At 40.1% G+C, this 17,935-nt stretch overlaps 1 protein-coding gene across 1 annotated transcript in view; it reads right to left on the bottom strand.

Annotated features, from left to right (window-relative positions):
- ASPG (asparaginase) overlaps positions 1-17,935 on the bottom strand; it is a 75,431-nt gene that overhangs the window by 52,400 nt on the left and 5,096 nt on the right. Inside the window, exons 2-4 of the mRNA XM_038406175.2 lie at positions 12,409-12,538; positions 6,734-6,845; positions 2,447-2,572 (exon numbers count right to left, since the gene is read on the bottom strand). Coding sequence (XP_038262103.1) covers positions 2,447-2,572; positions 6,734-6,845; positions 12,409-12,538 — 368 coding nt within the window. The remainder of the gene's footprint in view (positions 1-2,446; positions 2,573-6,733; positions 6,846-12,408; positions 12,539-17,935) is intronic.

The following is a 17,935-nucleotide window of genomic DNA, read 5'->3' as shown; positions in this document are numbered from 1 at the left end:
CTGGTTTATAAAGCCCTGGCCTTCTTGATAGCCCCGCCCCCTGACTGAGGCTCAACCAGTGAACAGAGACTTCTAGATTTCAAACCTTGTTTAGAAGCTCCCAGAATGATTTTAGAAGCTAACAATCAAGGCAATCTCCCATTATATCATTTACGGTGAATAAGATTTACTTCTTCATCCAATCTAACTATTTTAGACAAAAGCAGATGGTGGAATTGCTCCCTCTGAATGTAAAACAGAATTTTTTCATAAAATATATCATTGGCTTTTTCACATTTTTCCTCTTATTGTAATAGCTATATTTAAAGAAACATCTCATTAAAGAAATTATTCTGGTCTTACTAAGCTACTGCATATTTTCTTTTAGAAGTGAAAGCCAGGTTAGCAACATTATCGAGAACAGAAAACGTGTGTACTCAATTCTTCAGTGAGGAAGCATGAGGGAGAAAAGTGTACCGAGAGCAAGATAAACAACAGCCTCACTTCATTCAGAGTTACCCATAGCATCATCTGAGGATATAATTTGCCCTACCCTTCCTGGCTGGATATAAAAGGTAAACAGGTAGTTTGTTATTGACAGACTAGGACAGACTAGAGACCTAGTGTGGTTACTTAAAGGATGAGGACTTCTAAGCCTTTTTAGAATGAATCTTTATTAGCAAAATCATCCCCATGTTTAAAGGAGTCTGAGCTCCTTTAAACAATGCAAAAGTTAAGATTGCATGCTCTACTGCTGGTTCATATACCATGAACACAATACAGCAAAAAATGAAAGTAAAACCCTTAATGTTTTGTTTTATAAAGCAAACACTATAGCTGGCCCTACGGACCCCACACAATCTAGAGACAGTGACCTGCCTTCTATTCCTTCTTTATCATCCAAATTCTTTACTAAGTCCCAAGTACAAAGTCAATCATGTAATAAATAACACTCAGATCTTATATAGCACATTTCATCAGAATTTCTCAAAGCACTTTATAAAGGAAGTAAGTATCATTATCCTTTTTTTTTTTACAGATGGAGAAACTGAGGCACAGAGATGACATGATTTGCCCAAGGTCACCTAGTAGATTAGTAGCACAGCTGGGAATAAAATCTAGGTTTTCAGAGTCCCAGTCCAGTGCTTTAGACACTAGACTACACTGCCTCTCCTGCACAAAACCAGAGATAGCAAGAGGAATACACAATTATTGTTATTTAATTAAATTATGATAGTGCCTAGATGTCAATCAGGCTGGGGTCCAATTGTGCTAGGCACTGTACAACCATAGAGGAAAGGATAACCCCTGACCCAAAGAGCTTACAGTCTAAAAAGAAAAAAACATAACAGATGGATGAAACAAACAAGTAGGCTGAGAAGACAGGGTAACAAAATAATAGGATGTGCATAATTCTTAGTCAATCAGGAGTGATAATCATAACTTGCTGCCTGCTTACCTATTGTGTCAATAAAAGCATAATATGACCTGGGCCTTTATTACTTGGGAAAATGAATGTTTCTCAGATCTCAAGTTCATTTTTCAGAGCTATTTTTATTTGCAAACAGACCACATTTGATGTGGAAGTTACTGGGAGATAAAAGATGAAATCTCACAATGCCATTTTTCAAGACACTTTTAAGACTAGGAGTTGCACTTTTGTGTTTAAATAAACAGCAGTGGCCATTCTGGCAAAACAGCAGGTGTAAAATGCACACTGGCACAAAATAAAAAGTCAGCCTCAGACACAACGTGGTAAGGCCCAATCACCAGGCTGATGGAGATTAATAAATTAAAGGAAGCATGACAACTATGAAGTTGGGCATAAGCCATCCCACTCCTATCCCATGTTAAATACACCGTGGCCAAGGAAGCACATGCATCCTGTTTTGGCAATCATAAAAGGGTTCAAAATGGGGACAAAGAATATTGAAGAAATTAAGTTCATTGCCCCCCCAACAAAGAGATAGGCAACTGCTACATTCAGATGCAAAAATAATCCACTCACAACCACCCAGGACAGGATAACAATTTATAAAGGAATATAAGCCTCCGTGCTCCTGGGCTTAAACAAACCATTCACAGCCTGGTTTTAGGCAGCTGTTTCCTATATAAAGAGGTTATTACACAATAGCCCACTATAGGATTTGTTGCACCTTCCTCAGAAGCATCCAGTACTGGCCACTGTTGGCAACCGGACTAGAACCACTACTAGTCTTATTTAATACGGCAATTCTTACGTTTCTAGAATCACTAACAATAAAAAACCTGTGAGCAGATCCTCAGCTGGTGTGAACTGCCATAGCTCTGTCGAAATCAATGACAAGTGACAGTTCATACCAGCTGAGAATCTGCTCCTGCAAGTCTAAACCATATAGCGTTAATCAATACACTATGCAATTTACATACAGACACACTAAAACAAAAATGCCTAAAATTTTGACCTCAGCCTAAAATTAAGGTTTACCTGAGATCCTGTCAGAACAATGGTTTTACCCAGGTTCTCACACATGAAGGATAAAGCCGAAGCTGTATATGCCATTGTATCCGTGCCATGAAGGATCACAAAACCATCGTATTGTTCATAGTATTTCTGGAGATGGAAAAACATTTTTTCATATTAAGGAGAATTAGAACAATGCTGTGCTGGTGCTGACACAAATCAGACACATATTGCTTTACTTCTACTACTGCAGGGTGGTAATTTTAACTGCTATATGTTAAAAGTACTATATTTTATATATAAAAATAGGTTTCCTCCTAGAGAAGACCAGGTTTTCAGTTTAACATAATTAAGAGTTAATAAGGCAATCAGCATAAAATCTAGTTCTAACAAATTATGGAAGAGTCAAAGTCTATGTATACATATTAATGCAGCATTTTTAAAGCAGAAGACGGCTAATTAAGAAAAGTTTAGCAATGGCATTAAACAGGAATGTTAACATATGCAAATCTAACAGGTTTCAGAGTAGCAGCCGTGTTAGTCAGTATTTACAAAAAAGAAGAGGACGACTTGTGGCACCTTAGAGACTAAAATCTGTCGCACAGTCTGATTTCTTGTAGTTGTTTTTACTCTGGAGATTACACCATTTACAAGGACAGATTAGGCAAACCAGTACTATCGTACTACACTAAAAACAGCTCATTTAATCCAATCGGTAGAAAGGCAAATTGCCAGTGTAAGAGTGCCCTCTTCCGTTCAAAAGTTAACACTGAAGTAACTATTGTATGATGTTTAACTTTTCGTTGGTCATGTAACTATGAATCTGTATTCTCTAACAAAGGCAGATGAACAAGCATGAAATAGTCACTACTGTAGGTCCATGGCTAAGTAACGAACTGAAAGAGCTCTCACAAAAAAGGACCTCTGCTATTGTTAATGTGAACTATTCAAGCCATGTACACGTTTAAAAAACAAGGAATGTGAAGGCCTCATAATATTCTGGGCTGTAATAGTACAAAGGCACACAGTTCACAGCAGATTCTGTTGGAATAAAGGTATCTGCTAGATTTCAGAAGGGGGAAGAGGAAGGCCAAAATCCCTATTTAATGAGCTGTTCATACAAGACATTTCCTAGTGTAATTCTGCTCTCTTCATTTGTTTAACTACTACTTTACCTTTGATTTTCAGTTGAGCATGTGCCAGCAACAGCATGGAAGTCAGCACGCGCATGTTTGTTTGTTTTCATGAAATGGAATATTTCTTTTAACGATGTTACTTGCCAGAATAAGCAAGCATTAGTTTAAGTTTTGCACTACTATTTCATCCGACAATATCACCTCCTCTACCACATGCCGATTTCTACCTCTGTACTTGCCTACAGATACTCAAATGGGTACTATTACCACCTACTCAGAATGTGATGGGGCCATTCCCAGTTCTGCAAGCTAAGCATGCAGGAAATAAAACGGTTCAAAAAATCTCTTTGGGGACAAATCACCATGTTATGATGCCAAATTGCAACATGTTTAAGTCCGCACTTAACTTTTGACATGATACTGTGGTGGTATGTCATGGTAAGACTGTCCAATTCAATCAAAATTAAACTGTGGCTATGGTCAGAAAAATAATCATGTGTCTCTTCTTACTCAGCCAATATGCTCCCTGTGTTTTTTCAGAGTCTCTTTTGCTTACATTACAAAAGTAAATTTTATTATTTAATATTTTCATTAGCACTGTAGTACTAACAGAGCTATGGGAGAGCGAGCTGGATTTGTTTCTGGCCTGTGCATCATTAACATATAGTTAACTGATGTTTCGGTGGCAGAATCTTTATTAAGAATGATGCATCAGCCAGAAAGAACATAGCTTGACTTAAATTCTGAGTTTGAAGGGCTGGCAATTAGGAAAAAAACAAACCATCTTTTAACTTGTAAACTGAGAAGATTTGAATTGAAGATCATTGATTCAATGTGAAACCCCACAATTCCATTTTTACAGAGTTATTTTTCAGCATGGAACCAAACTATAAGGGTCCTATTTTATTTGTACTTTACTTCTAAGCGTTACCAACACATGGGTGGAAATTTAATTTATCTTCACTTTAAGGACCAGATTCTTATCTGGTATGAACTGGTGTAGTTCCATTGACTTCAATGGAGCTATGCAGATTTACATCATTTAAGGATGTACCCCACAGACCAAGATCAAATCCACCATCACTAGCCACCTCCTTCCAGGCAGTTTTCCAATATGATAACACAGAAGCTAAGAGTAGCACACTGATCAAAAGATGTATCTTGATTTCTCTCTCATGCTCCAAAACAATAGAAAACAATCAAAATGCGTATTTCTTAGATAAAGCGTGTCTCTTTGACAAGTCATCAGTGTGCCACCATTACGTTCTAAGAAAAGGAGTACTTGTGGCACCTTAGAGACTAACAAATTTATTAGAGCATAATGAAGTGAGCTGTAGCTCACAAAAGCTCCTGCTCTAATAAATTTGTTAGTCTGTAAGGTGCCACAAGTACTCCTTTTCTTTTTGCGAATACAGACTAACACGGCTGCTATTATGAAACCTGTCATTACGTTCTGTAAATGTTCAAGATAAATTATGCGTCTCCACCTTGTGGTAGCATGCACTTAAGCAGGAAAGTTGAAATGAGAGCTACAGATTAGCAGAGAGGAAAGAGTTCCTTGACAGAATAAGCAAGCAGGAAAGCTCATATGAAAAAGGAGATTTTGTTGTGAGCTGAAGCTAAAATAAAGCTAACATGCAATTTTTAAGAAATACAGTCGCGTTGTGCTCTCTTCTGTACTGGAACTGCAGTTGAGAGTGGCCAACATGCAGAAGTGAAAATCAGAGTGCAAATATCCTTCACAGTCACCCATTTGCAGAAAAGTGGCTCTTTGATATAAAGTCTGCATGTCTGTTTATTTTTTTTTTTTGCAGTGTGACATACAGGACTGAATCAGGGACTGTCAGAACTAAAAGCATGAGAGGGGTACATCTTGAGCTAAAAAGCCAAGGCTCTCTAGTTGGGGGCTATAACAGACTCCTACTCTCTGTGGCATAGGCATAGAGGGAGACCTATAGCATACATTCATCAGGGGATTACATGAGCAACTGCCTTCATAAACAATTTGATATTTTAAAAGATTAATATTTTTTTTAAAAAGTCAAACATAAACCACTGAGGTCATTCCAATGCAAGCTGAAGGCTGCAGATGTTCATCTTGGCTGAATCTACAGGTATGGTGTCTGTAAGTTTCCCCTCATGGCTGCAGCAGCAGTGCAGCTCCAATGGTGGTAGCAAGAATGGGAGTGGCCAGCCAGCGATGTCACCTACACCTCAGAAGACATGGCGGGAACAACACTGGCAGCTGGTCTTCAGTAGGGCTCCAGAGTTGCTAGTTCTGGTGGAGCTGCATTGGTGCAACTCCAGTGATGGAGGAAAAAAAAGATTCACTATACACAAGCCCAGTTGAAATGTCATCACCAACATGCAGGGTGAACAGCACCAGGAAAGCATAGTGTTTTCTATAACCAAATTCATAATGATTAATTTTGCAAGAAGTCACATATAATTTCCTAAAAGATTGCACATTAACAACTACATGTTCATGTTTCCCAATGTTTTATCACAACAGATCTACTTCCTAACAGCACACAACTGGGGGATGAGGATGATTTTTATTAAACCACACAAAATTCAAGGATTTCATAAGTTTGTTTTCATAAATGTCAGTTATTTTTGTGCACATAGACATTTCTCCCAGTGTAGGAAATCCATCCACAATAATATTATTCTAATGACTAATGAAGCTAAGCAGTCTAGTTTCAGTGTCCAAGATAAGGGACAGAAAAAAAACAAATCCGTTCTTCCCATCCATGCTACTAGTACTATAGAGCCTCAGATACATTATTTTCTTTCAATTATAATTGACATAATTTTGTAAAAATAAATCATATAAGCTAACTATCAGTTATATAAAATTATTTCAATGATAGCTAAATGCTCAAACATTTCTAATACATCTGACATTTTCACAAAGCATAATCTCTCTCTGGCTCTTATTTGCAAAACTATTACTTATTATATATCTTTCCATCAAGTTCTTATAAGCATACAAAAGTGAACAAGTCATCAGCAATCTAGTGTGCTGTGTAAAATACTGAAAAGTATTGTACTTTTAATAAGTATATAAATGATATAAGCAGAGTACAAGTGAATTATTTTATCAGAAAGTGAAAATAATTAAACTGCAATATATCACCTGAAAAATGATTAAGGTTATCCACACTTACAGTACCTCAATATTCCTGGCAATTTTAGCCCAATCATCTGTCGTCATGTTAGAAGAATCAAGCAGTGGTGAAAGTTCCAGAATTGTGTAGATAATTCTTTTATTTTGTTCAGAGAGGCTGAAAAGGACAAGAATATGAAAAAGTTTTAGGCTATGAACTATTGCGTGCTCATAATTTTTTAACTTTTAACCGAATGAATGATTCATGGTAAGCCTGTTTTTGTTCACATGTGTAAAAATACGCAATGGAATAGTGACATCAAGTTTGGTAGGTTAGGCCTGCGGCCATGGTAGAATCCTTCTATCAAGTTAGAGGTGCAGTGAACCATGAGCTCGTGAATTACAACCCTAAATATAAAGGTTTCAGAGTAGCAGCTGTGTTAGTCTGTATCCGTAAAAAGAAAAGGAGTACTTATGGCACCTTAGAGACTAACGAATTTATTTGAGCATAAGCTTTCATGAGCTACCGCTCACTTCACCGGATGCATACAGTGGAAAATATAGTGGGGAGATTTTATATACCCAGAGAACATGAAACAATGGGTGTTACTATACACAACCTATCCTTGCAACAAAGCCCATTGCCAACTGTGTCCACATATCTATTCAGGGGACACCATCATAGAGCCTAATCACATCAGCCACACTATCAGAGGCTCATTCACCTGCACATCTACCAATGTGATATATGCCATCATGTGCCAGCAATGCCCCTCTGCCACGTACGTTGGCCAAACTGGACAGTCTCTACGTAAAAGAATAAATGGACACAAATCAGACGTCAAGAATTATAACATTCAAAAACCAGTCGGAGAACACTTCAATCTCTTTGGTCATAGATTCATAGATACTAAGGTCAGAAGGGACCATTCTGATCATCTAGTCCGACCTCCTGCACAGCGCAGGCCACAGAATCTCACCCACCCACTCCTATGAAAAACCTCACCCATGTCTGAACTATTGAAGTCCTTAAATCATGGTTCAAAGACTTCAAGGAGCAGAGAAGCCTCCCTCAAGTCAACCATGCCCCATGCTACAGAGGAACCAGTTTAGGTCACTCGATTACAGACCTAAAAGTGGCAATTCTTCAACAAAAAAGCTTCAAAAACAGACTCCAACGAGACTGCTGAATTGGAATTAATTTGCAAACTGGATACAATTAACTTAGGCTTGAATAAAGACTGGGAGTGGATGTGTCATTACACAAAGTAAAACTATTTCCCCTTGTTTATTTCCCCTCCTACTGTTCTTGTAAAGTGCTGGAAATGGCCCACCTTGATTATCACTACAAAAGGTTCCCCCCATCCAGCTCTCCTGCTGGTAATACCTCACCTTTCCTGATCACTCTTGTTACAGTCTGTATGGTAACACCCATTGTTATAAAATCTCCCCATTATATTTTTCACTGTATGCATCCGATGAAGTGAGCTGTAGCTCACGAAAGCTTATGCTCTAATAAATTTGTTAGTCTCTACGGTGCCACAAATACTGCTCTTCTTTTTCCTAAATATAAAGAGTTTAAAAAAATCCTAGCTTTTGCTTTTTGCTGTAAAGTGCCAAAAAGTAGGAAGGCAGGGAAAAATGAAACCTAGTTTATTGGACTCACCTTACCAAACTCTAGTGCCCAAGATTAAAAGGTAGTTTATTAAACTCTACTTCAGAAAGTTACTAACATTTTAAAAGCGGCAAAGAGTCCTGTGGCACCGTATAGACTAATAGACGTATTGGAGCATAAGCTTTCGTGGGTGAATACCCACTTTGTCGGATTGCATGTTAACATTTTAAAGTAACTCCTAAGGCTGGTCAAGCAGTTCCACAAGCTGCCCATTGCCTGTGGAGTACACAGAGAAATTGGTCAGCTTTGAAAAGCCTTTTAATGCTTGCCATGGGGTTGGAGCACTTACAGCAGCTGAAGTACTTCACCCCTTAAGCTTCCCCTGAATGGGTCTCTTGTGGCCCTCATAAGGTCCATGTTAAAGGAGAGAGCAAAGCACCCGTTTGCTCCCCTCACAATTTCCTCATAAGGCTTCAGAAACAAATCTCTTCTCCTTCAGATCTTAATCAGCCCCAAAAAGTGGGATACTGCTCACTGCAGACTTCAGGGAATAAGATGGAATACCCATCATGTAAGACCCCTTTCTCTCCCCTGGTCCTCATTAGGAATGTGTGTGCACACACATGCACGTGTGTATTTTTTTAAGAGGAGATTCTCACAGCAAAAGGCAGGTAAGCAGGGAAATTTGTTAAGGTGAATTTAAGGTTGAGAGTACATGCTAGTAAAAACTCTTAAAGGAAATTCAGTCACAAGGTTAAACTGGCAAGGGGGAGGGATAGCTCAGTGGTTTGAGCACTGGCCTGCTACACATAGGGTTGTGAGTTCAATCCTTGAGGAGGCCATTTAGGGACCTGGGGCAAAAATTGGGGATTGGTCCTGCTTTGAGCAGGGGGTTGGACTAGATGACCTCCTGAGATCCCTTCCAACCCTGATATTCTATGATATCCAAACATTTGAAAACATGGCAGTGCGCTGTTAATATTTTCCATTTCAACTAGCTTCCTAAATGGCAAGCTACTGGCACACAAGAAGCTAGCTGAAATAAAAGATATTTGAAGGCCAAATCAGCTTTTGATATTTTCTCTTCTGAGCAGGAAGGTCCAGGGTTCCCTTGGAATACAGATGTAATTAAGGTGAATGGTCATTTGGACTATGAGCTCGATGCAGAAATTATCAGGTGAGGTTCTTTTGCCTGCGTCATGAAGGAAGTCAGACTAATTGTCCCTTCTGCCTTAAAATCTATGAACCTATGAATCTGAGGATTAAGTATTTAGTACATCCTTATAAAGTACTCGCAAAAAGAAAAGGAGTACTTGTGGCACCTTAGAGACTAACAAATTTATTTGAGCATAAGCTTTCGTGAGCTTTACAGAGCTGTAGCTCACGAAAGCTTATGCTCAAATAAATTTGTTAGTCTCTAAGGTGCCACAAGTACTCCTTTTCTTTTTGCGAATACAGACTAACACGGCTGCTACTCTGAAACTTATAAAGTACTGTTCTAGTCTGACGCTTATTATGGAATAGAGGGGAGTTACCATATCTGGTTTTTAAAAACCTTTTATTAACATTTATACTGCAGTAGCACTCACAAGCTCCAATAAGGATCAAATCCCCATGTGCTAGGTGCTGTACAAAAACAATGAGACCCTGCTCTGAGCAGCTTACAAGAAACATACAAATGGTGGAGAGAAGAAAAAAATCAGATTTCTTATATACACTATTTATAAACCAATAAAAATATGCCAAAACAGGAGTCAACTATCCCCAGCTGCCATAAATCCATCATTAATTGGCTGATATCTTATAGGTATCATGGCAGAGTGGGTCTGCATATTTGAATAGTTTATAGTATGAATGTTCAAAAACTTTCTACTGTTTTCAATCTTACATAACTGACATACTGTAACTAAGAAATGTAGGTTTCATACAGGATTTTGCCTTGTTAACATTAACCATTATGAACACAAACACTCTGTATGAGAGCAAGGTTTTAAAACAACTAGAAGGGAAGTCAAGAAACAGTAGTGAAAAGAGATCCTTTGAGCCAGTGCTGTTTAAGAAGGAGACACATGACAGTACAGTTAGTCAACTCTTTTACTAGTGGTGAAAACACCTCCACAAAAACAAATCTTTGAGTCAACAGAATGTTCCATTTCATTACATTAGAGTTATCAGACTCTAAATGTCCACTAAATGTTCCCATTTTCTTCCCCCAAAACTTACAATATTTCTCAATTGACTAGTTAAAATATCACTAAGCAATCACTGAAATATAAAAAGAACAATGGCAAACAAAATTTTGCCACACTAACCTTCGTGAAATAGCGATCAATAATTTTAAAGAACCAAAAAGATTTTTATTCGACAATTTGACAGTCCTTCACCTGAAACATATTTTTTAAACTTCATATATTTATACATCTGTTTTTTCTCCTATCTGTACACTTCACATGAAATGCACTTAGGACACAAAAAGGACACATCAGTAGAGTTCCACTATTACTTTAAATTCCTTTAATAATGTCTTTAATAAATTATTCAATTATAAGCACAAATAAAAAGTCATCTATCAGTAAGAAAACACATTTTTCTTAAAATAACCAAAATATTTAACAAGATCAAGTATATCATAAACTCATGTTATTACTGACAGGTTTCAGAGTAGCAGCCGTGTTAGTCTGTATTCACAAAAAGAAAAGGAGTACTTGTGGCACCTTAGAGACTAACAAATTTATTTGAGCATAAGCGGATCTGATGAAGTGAGCTGTAACTCACGAAAGCTTATGCTCAAATAAATTTGTTAGTCTCTAAGGTGCCACAAGTACTCCTTTTCTTCATGTTATTATTGTCTCCTTTGGACTTTCCTTTGTCCTAATTTCTTCGTTTTAAGTGCTTCAATTTATTGAGGCCTGAACTAAAAAATTTACTTTATTGCTTGGTTTATGTGTCTCCTAATTTTCCCCTTAAAGAGATAATTTTCCATAATCAACCTCAATCGCCACTTCTTGTAGCAAAACAGCCATAATTCTATTTAATTTTTCAAATATTTTGTAGAATATACTCCTGCAATCTATGTGTAATGTAACATGTTTACAGGGATTCAGTCATTCGTCACAGCTGGGGAAGACATCAAATTAGCATATGGTCCTCTAAATAAAACCTATAAGCCTGTTAATCATTGCCCAACAGTTAAAAAGCCATGCAGATTAATTATAAAGCCCATATCTAATTACCATGACGTTCCATAAATTTGAGGCAGAAAGAGACAATTGACTTTTAGGGATTCTACACAGCAGCAGGGACTAGAATTAAAGCATGAAGCCAGTTCAAGGCTGCAACAATTAGCTGCTGCTGGTACTTCAGACGTATATTGGAGATAATTCACAGAGTGCTCTATACAGTATTCATAGTAGCCACTGTTTATTTATGTGATAGTACCATGGTAAATAAGCACCCATGTGTATATTTGGGGGAAAAGGTTTAAGCTTCATGACATACATTGACTGTGAGATGGTTAATTGTGTATTCGATTTTGATAATTATTTTGTAACATAATTTTGTTTGGCAACCAGTAGAGATTGTATTAGGCACTATGTAGATCAAAATAAGTACATACTATGTTTAACTAATGTGTTTGGCATTCTGATTTAAAGTAATGTAATATAAATATTTTTGCTAACCCTACAGTGATTTATCAGCTGTTAGAACACGGATAAAAGGTAACTCCACTAGCTAAGACAGGTACCTGAACAGATTTTATTTTCCACACATTCTCTTTTGATATTCCCCTCTGGCCACAAAAAAGCCTAAGAACTACTTGATTATTAAAAAAACATTATCTACTTGAAATCTCAGAATTTACCAAATACCTGTAATTACTTATTTTAGACTGTCTCAACAATTTGATCAAGAAGGTATTATTTTGCCTTCTACCAGTTAAAAAGGTCATGATTAATGACCCAGAAAGGCATAACAATTTAGCACTCATAAAATAAGTTATCTTATTTTAAATTATGTTAATCTAATTTCACAAGAACAACATTGGAGTCTTCATATTAAGACTTAAGCGCACTTTACAAAAATTTCTCAATATGAGTGCGGGAGACATGTTTTTTCAGTTACTTACGGAAGCACCAAGGTGTTATCAGGAAATTTGTGGAAATCATAGAGTTTGGTTTCTTTCGCATATACCTCATCATGCAGCATTGGCATTTTTTTCAGGGTCTTTACTAACTTATTAGCTTCAGGAGCAAGTCCTAGAAAATAAAGGGGGAAAAAACTACTGATGAAACATTCATTTGTCTGTTTTCCCTCTCATTGATTTTTCTTTAGCTTCTTCTGCTCCCCTGCACTGACATTTCATATATTTGCCAGCACAGATTTAACCCAAGCATATCTACTCCAAAATGAACACTCAATATTAAATAGACATGGTTAGAAAGATTAAAAGTAACTGCTATCATTGCTTAAACCTTAACATGATCAGAAAGGAAAAAACATCCTGCTTATAATGCACTCTTCCAGATCAGTTTTAAATCAGTTACCAGCAGGTTGAGAGATTGTCAACAAATCTGAGCAATTGTAAACAAATTCTCTGTAATTATTTCCCTGACAGGTACCAGGATCAGGAAAACAAGAGAACCCTTTATTTAGTAAAAAAATAATGATGTTACCTCCTTCCTACACATCGAACTTTGATTCTTTATCCATATTATAAGACCCTCAATCACCAATGACATTCATCCATTAGCTTTTTGTGCAACTGGGAATTTAATGAACTTGACAGACTATGAAGAACTCAGATGGAGCCAAAGCCATTTCAGAAATCATTTAAAACACCGTGTGCTCTCTCCATCCCCACCACTGTTCTCCAAAGGCAACTTTCTTGCTATGCTACCTGTAATAGACAAGCAGGAGCTGGGTTCTGAAAACCCCCATGCATCCTACGAACTTTTCATTTTAAGTTTTCTTCCTCTCTTGCTCAGAGGAGGATAAAGTCGGTACTCCAGTAGGCAAGGGGGGTACTGCATTATAGACAGTCCTAGTCTTTATTCTCAGACATGCACCTCTGATATGCTCAGCCTCTTAAAACATGGAAACTCAATTTTTAAATGTGGATGGAGCTTTCAAAGTCTAAACCCAGTCCGAGTTTAAGTTTAAAATGTTTTTCATATTTTATATTGGAAACCTTCAACTTCTGACTGCATTTCCTGGGCTAAAGGGATGAGGTTAGATAACAGTCTGTTTCACCACTCAGAGCCTTGACATTGTTAGTAGGGTTGCCAACTTTCTAATCACACAAAACCAAACACCCCTGCCCTGCCCTGGCCCCTTTCTGAGGCCCCACCCCCACTCGCTCCATCACCCTCTCTTCATTGCTCGCTCTTCCACACCCTCACTAACTTTCACCAGGTTGGGGCGGGGGCTGGGGTGTGGGAAGAGATGAGGGCTTCGGCTGGGGGTGCAGACTCTGGGGTGTGGCCAGGGATGAGGGATTTGGGGTGCAAGAGGGGACTCTGGGCTGGGGCAGGGGTGCAGGTGGGTGAGGGCACCGGCTGGGGTGGGGCAGGGTATGAGCGGTTTGGGCTGCAGGCGGGAACTCTGGGCGGCGGGGGAGTTTGTGGGGGGGGGGGTCCCAGCAGTTTCCACAGCTCCAAGGAAGTGGCTGCCAGGTCCCTGCGGCCTCTAGGCACATGGGCAGCCAGGTGGGTCTGCGCTGCCTTCACCCCCACAGGCGCCACCCCCTGCAGCTCCCTTTGGTCATGGTTCCAGGCCAATGGCAGCTGCGGAGACAGCGCTGCGGGCTGTGCACTGAGCCTCCCAGGCTGTCCCAGCGCCTAGGGGCCACAGGAATGTGCCCACTGCTTCCGGGAGCCACAGGGAGCCTGCCTTAGCCCCAGGCCCCCGCTGCGCTACTGACCAGACTTTTAATGGCCCAGCCCATGATCTGGCCCAGCTGACTGGAGCCACCAGGGTCCCTTTTCAACCGTGAGTTCTGGGCAAAAACCAGATACCTGGCAACCCTAACCGTCAGAGCCAGAGGAAAATAAATACCTTCCCCTTCCACCTAGAGATTCAGTTTAGGGGAGAAAAGGGAGGACCAGACTTCCAGTAGTTAATGTCAAGGGCACCAGCAAATTACAACTATGCATCTCTGGAGCTATGAACTGTCGCACAACACTCTCCTTGCCACTCAAAATCCCCCTCACTCCTCCCTTGGTTCCCAAATGTCAAGGGCCCAGAAGAATACAGATTTTCCTAGTAATATTTTCTAAAATGTCTAAGGGACGTAGGAGCTTAAATCCTATTGACTTTCAATTATACTTAGTCTCCAAAGTGCCTAAATCACTCATGAAAATGGGACTTGCACTTCTAAGTCACTTAAGCATTTTGAAAATTTACCTCCAGTCTATAAATTAGTCTCAAACACATTTTTAAACAGTGAGGCTCCTCCTGTACTGGGCAGCCAAATTGATTATACTGTTCTAACATGGTCAGGACTGTATAGATCTAGGGTCTGAGTCACAGGCCTGGATTTCTCATCTCCCAAACCCCACAAGCTGACATTGAAGATGTTTTAAATGACAGTAAATGTAAAATATAGTAGTATAAAACATTATACAAAGCATAAGTGAGACAGTGTTCCACTAGAACACACACATGTGCTCTGTACTATTAGCTTCAATGATCTGTAGCAATGTCTTCCTGGCTTGACACGGATACATGAACACATTTTTTTCTTCCAGATGGAATCTGGAAAGCATCCATCTGTGTAACTAGTGATAACAGATTAGTCTCAGTGTGACGGGTGCACCTGGCCTTTGTGGCTCCCTACAGGAGGCCCCATGGTCCTCCTACACCGTGCCCCAGGAAGTAGTGAACTGACAGAAAAGGAGCCACAAAAATGGGTACTCCAGACCTGCCTAGAGAGGCCTCTCAAAAGTAGCCAATCAGAGCCCAGCAGACTCAGATAAAAGGAGTTGCAGGGCCTTAGCAGGTTAGTTCCTGGCTGGAAGCAGAGGGGCAAGAAATGGGGCTCCTTTCTGGCCACAGGTGCTTGAAGGATAGCCAGAGTTGGTTTCTGGCTGCATTTAACTTAGCTTGGTTTGCAGGGAGAGAGAACTTTAACCCTGAGATAAGGTGAAGCTAAAAGGGCCGAGTAGGAAGAGACCCAGGGAAATAGCAGCAATGGACTAGAATAAGCAATATGGGGCTGGTGTGTATAGTGTCCCTGAGTTAGAACCTGGAGTAGTGGGTGGGCCCAGGTTCCTCCCCAGGTAAAGTGGCATAAAGCCCAAGAAGTGATAGGCCTTATTTTGGAGCCCAAACAAAGGGCCAAATTTAAAAAGCCCAGAGCTAGGGCTGAAGACCCTAGTGAGGACAGCCGCCTTTCGCTCCCCCGAAAGGGTGGGGGGAAAGGAAAAGAAAGGGAGGGGAAAAGGAAGTCCACTCACACTGCCCCTTGCTCCAGGGGTGGCAGGTTTGTATAATTTTTGGTGGTGCCCAGAACAGGTCCAAGTCCGCCCTCCTCCCCACCTGCCTAAGGCTCTGGGAGGGAGTTTGGGTGCGGGAGGGGTGAAGATTTGAGCTCTGGGAGGGAGTTTGGGTGCAGGTTCTGGGTTGGGGTTAAGGAGTGGGTGCAGGGGCAGGCTCTGGGGTGGGAAAAGGGGTTGAGGAACAGGCTCTGGGAGGGAGTTAAGGTGTGGCTCTGGGCTGGGGCAGGGGTTGGGGTGTGGGAAGGGGCGTGGGCTCTGGGATGGAGTTTTGGTATGGAGGCTGGGCTGGGGTGCTGCGCTTACCTCAGGCAGCTCCCGAAAGCGACCCGCACCCCCCTCTGGCAGCAGCTCCTAGGCGGGGACAGGGGCACGGAGGGCTCTCCGCATGCCGCTGCCCGCAGGCACCACCCCTGCAGTTCCCATTGACTGCAGTTGGCAGAGTTGGCTTTGAACTGACAAGACCTTTAAATAGTAGCCAAAGAGTTTAGATGAGAAGAACAGGGAGGGATCGGTTTATATAAACCCACAGTGTGACAGAATTTTTTTTATCCCACTATCCAAGTCTTTAGGAAGTCCTGTATCTTTCACCAATGACTGTCACATAGGAATTTCAGATGCTATTAGCGATCTGAGACCCATGATACTTTCAGTTGCATGCATTTAGAATTTTCCCAAATTGCGCCATGAACTTGGGTATGAAAGTCCAATTTTAGGCTGGACAGAAATCATAATTCTAGAGTCCCAAACCTGAAGTCCAAAGTCTGTCCAAAACTTTAGAAAAAATGTACGTCTTACTGCTTATGAGACATTTCTTCTGAAACATTTTTTAAATTAAATTTAACACTCTTTATTGACATCATTATCCAATTCAATTCAAACTTAACATGAGTAAACCTATTTCAACTTCCCAGAAGTCATTCTCAGACTGCAGAAATCAAATTCACAACTTAGTTTTTGGACTGTTAGTGCCAGTTAGTTTGGTGCTCACTCATTTTCTTTCATTCTTCACTTCCTAGCTCTTTCAGTTTGTCTGGCCTAAAAATCATATTTGAGCCAGCATCTACAATTTCCCTGTTTTTCAGATTCAATACCAAAGTCTCTTTTATTGTTATTTAAACGCCCAAACGAGCAGAGAAACTGTGTGCATACTAGGTAATGCCAAGCTATGCCCATTTAGCTTGAGAGTTTGTGCACTTTCCAAACTGATGGAAAGACTCATTTTAGGCACTTGCTAATCTCTTTCCTGGCTCGCCTTAAATTAAATAGCAGGCCTTTTCTTGGCCAACTTTCTCACAAGACAGCAACAGCATTTAACTGGACTTGTTTGGACTATTGCCAGAGTACTTTACAAAATACACTTAACATGCTTTCAAGCTTCAGATATTTCACTCGTTCAATTAGAATCTTTCCTCCGGTGAAGGAGATACTGCTCCTAACTTCATCACAAATGGCTACTTCTGCTGTGCTGTTGCGTAGAATCATTCCACCTTAGAAGCACAGCCCACAGTTTCAAGTATTTTAGGCTTCCATTTGCTGATTTTAATTTCACAGATCCCCAGCTAAATCCAGACATGTGGTCAATTTACCCCAGATATCTGTAGTGGGACCTTGACAACAGAGACACATTAATATTCTCAGGTCCTTTGCTAATCTGTCTTCCTTTTAAATGGACCTCTGGATGATTCATCTTTGTAGTATGTCCCAAATTACACAGCAAGAGCTTGCACCCAAATTTAAGTAACTGTCTTTTTGCTAGGCTTAATTCTATAGAAGCATCAGAGCCGACCCACTTAGCATTGAAACAACGCCCCCCCCATACACACACACGTTTATCACAGTGGTTTCTGCCCTCTGGCCCTTGAAGCACTAAAAGGGGGCCCTTTGAGCATATCTAGGTTAAGAAAATTTATATTTAATTCTAAATCAAAATTGTGTTCCCTGAGCCAAGCAGGGGTGCTGGAACAATTTGTATAGGGAGGGTGCTGAGAGCCATTGAACCAAATGGTAAACCCTGTATATAATGGAAACCACTTCAAGCCAGGGGATGCTGCTGCACCCCCAGTTCCAGCACCTATGATCACAAAGAAGGGAAGAAAGATTAGCTCTGGCTGCTCAGCTGCTGAATTCTATGAACCCCAGAAAAACAGGAACTCAAAT

The sequence above is a fragment of the Dermochelys coriacea genome, chromosome 6 (assembly GCF_009764565.3).
Source record: "Dermochelys coriacea isolate rDerCor1 chromosome 6, rDerCor1.pri.v4, whole genome shotgun sequence".
NCBI classification, from domain to species: Eukaryota; Metazoa; Chordata; order Testudines; family Dermochelyidae; genus Dermochelys; species Dermochelys coriacea.
Note: the sequence above shows the minus strand (reverse complement) of the source record. Positions and strands in the feature narration are given on the sequence as shown.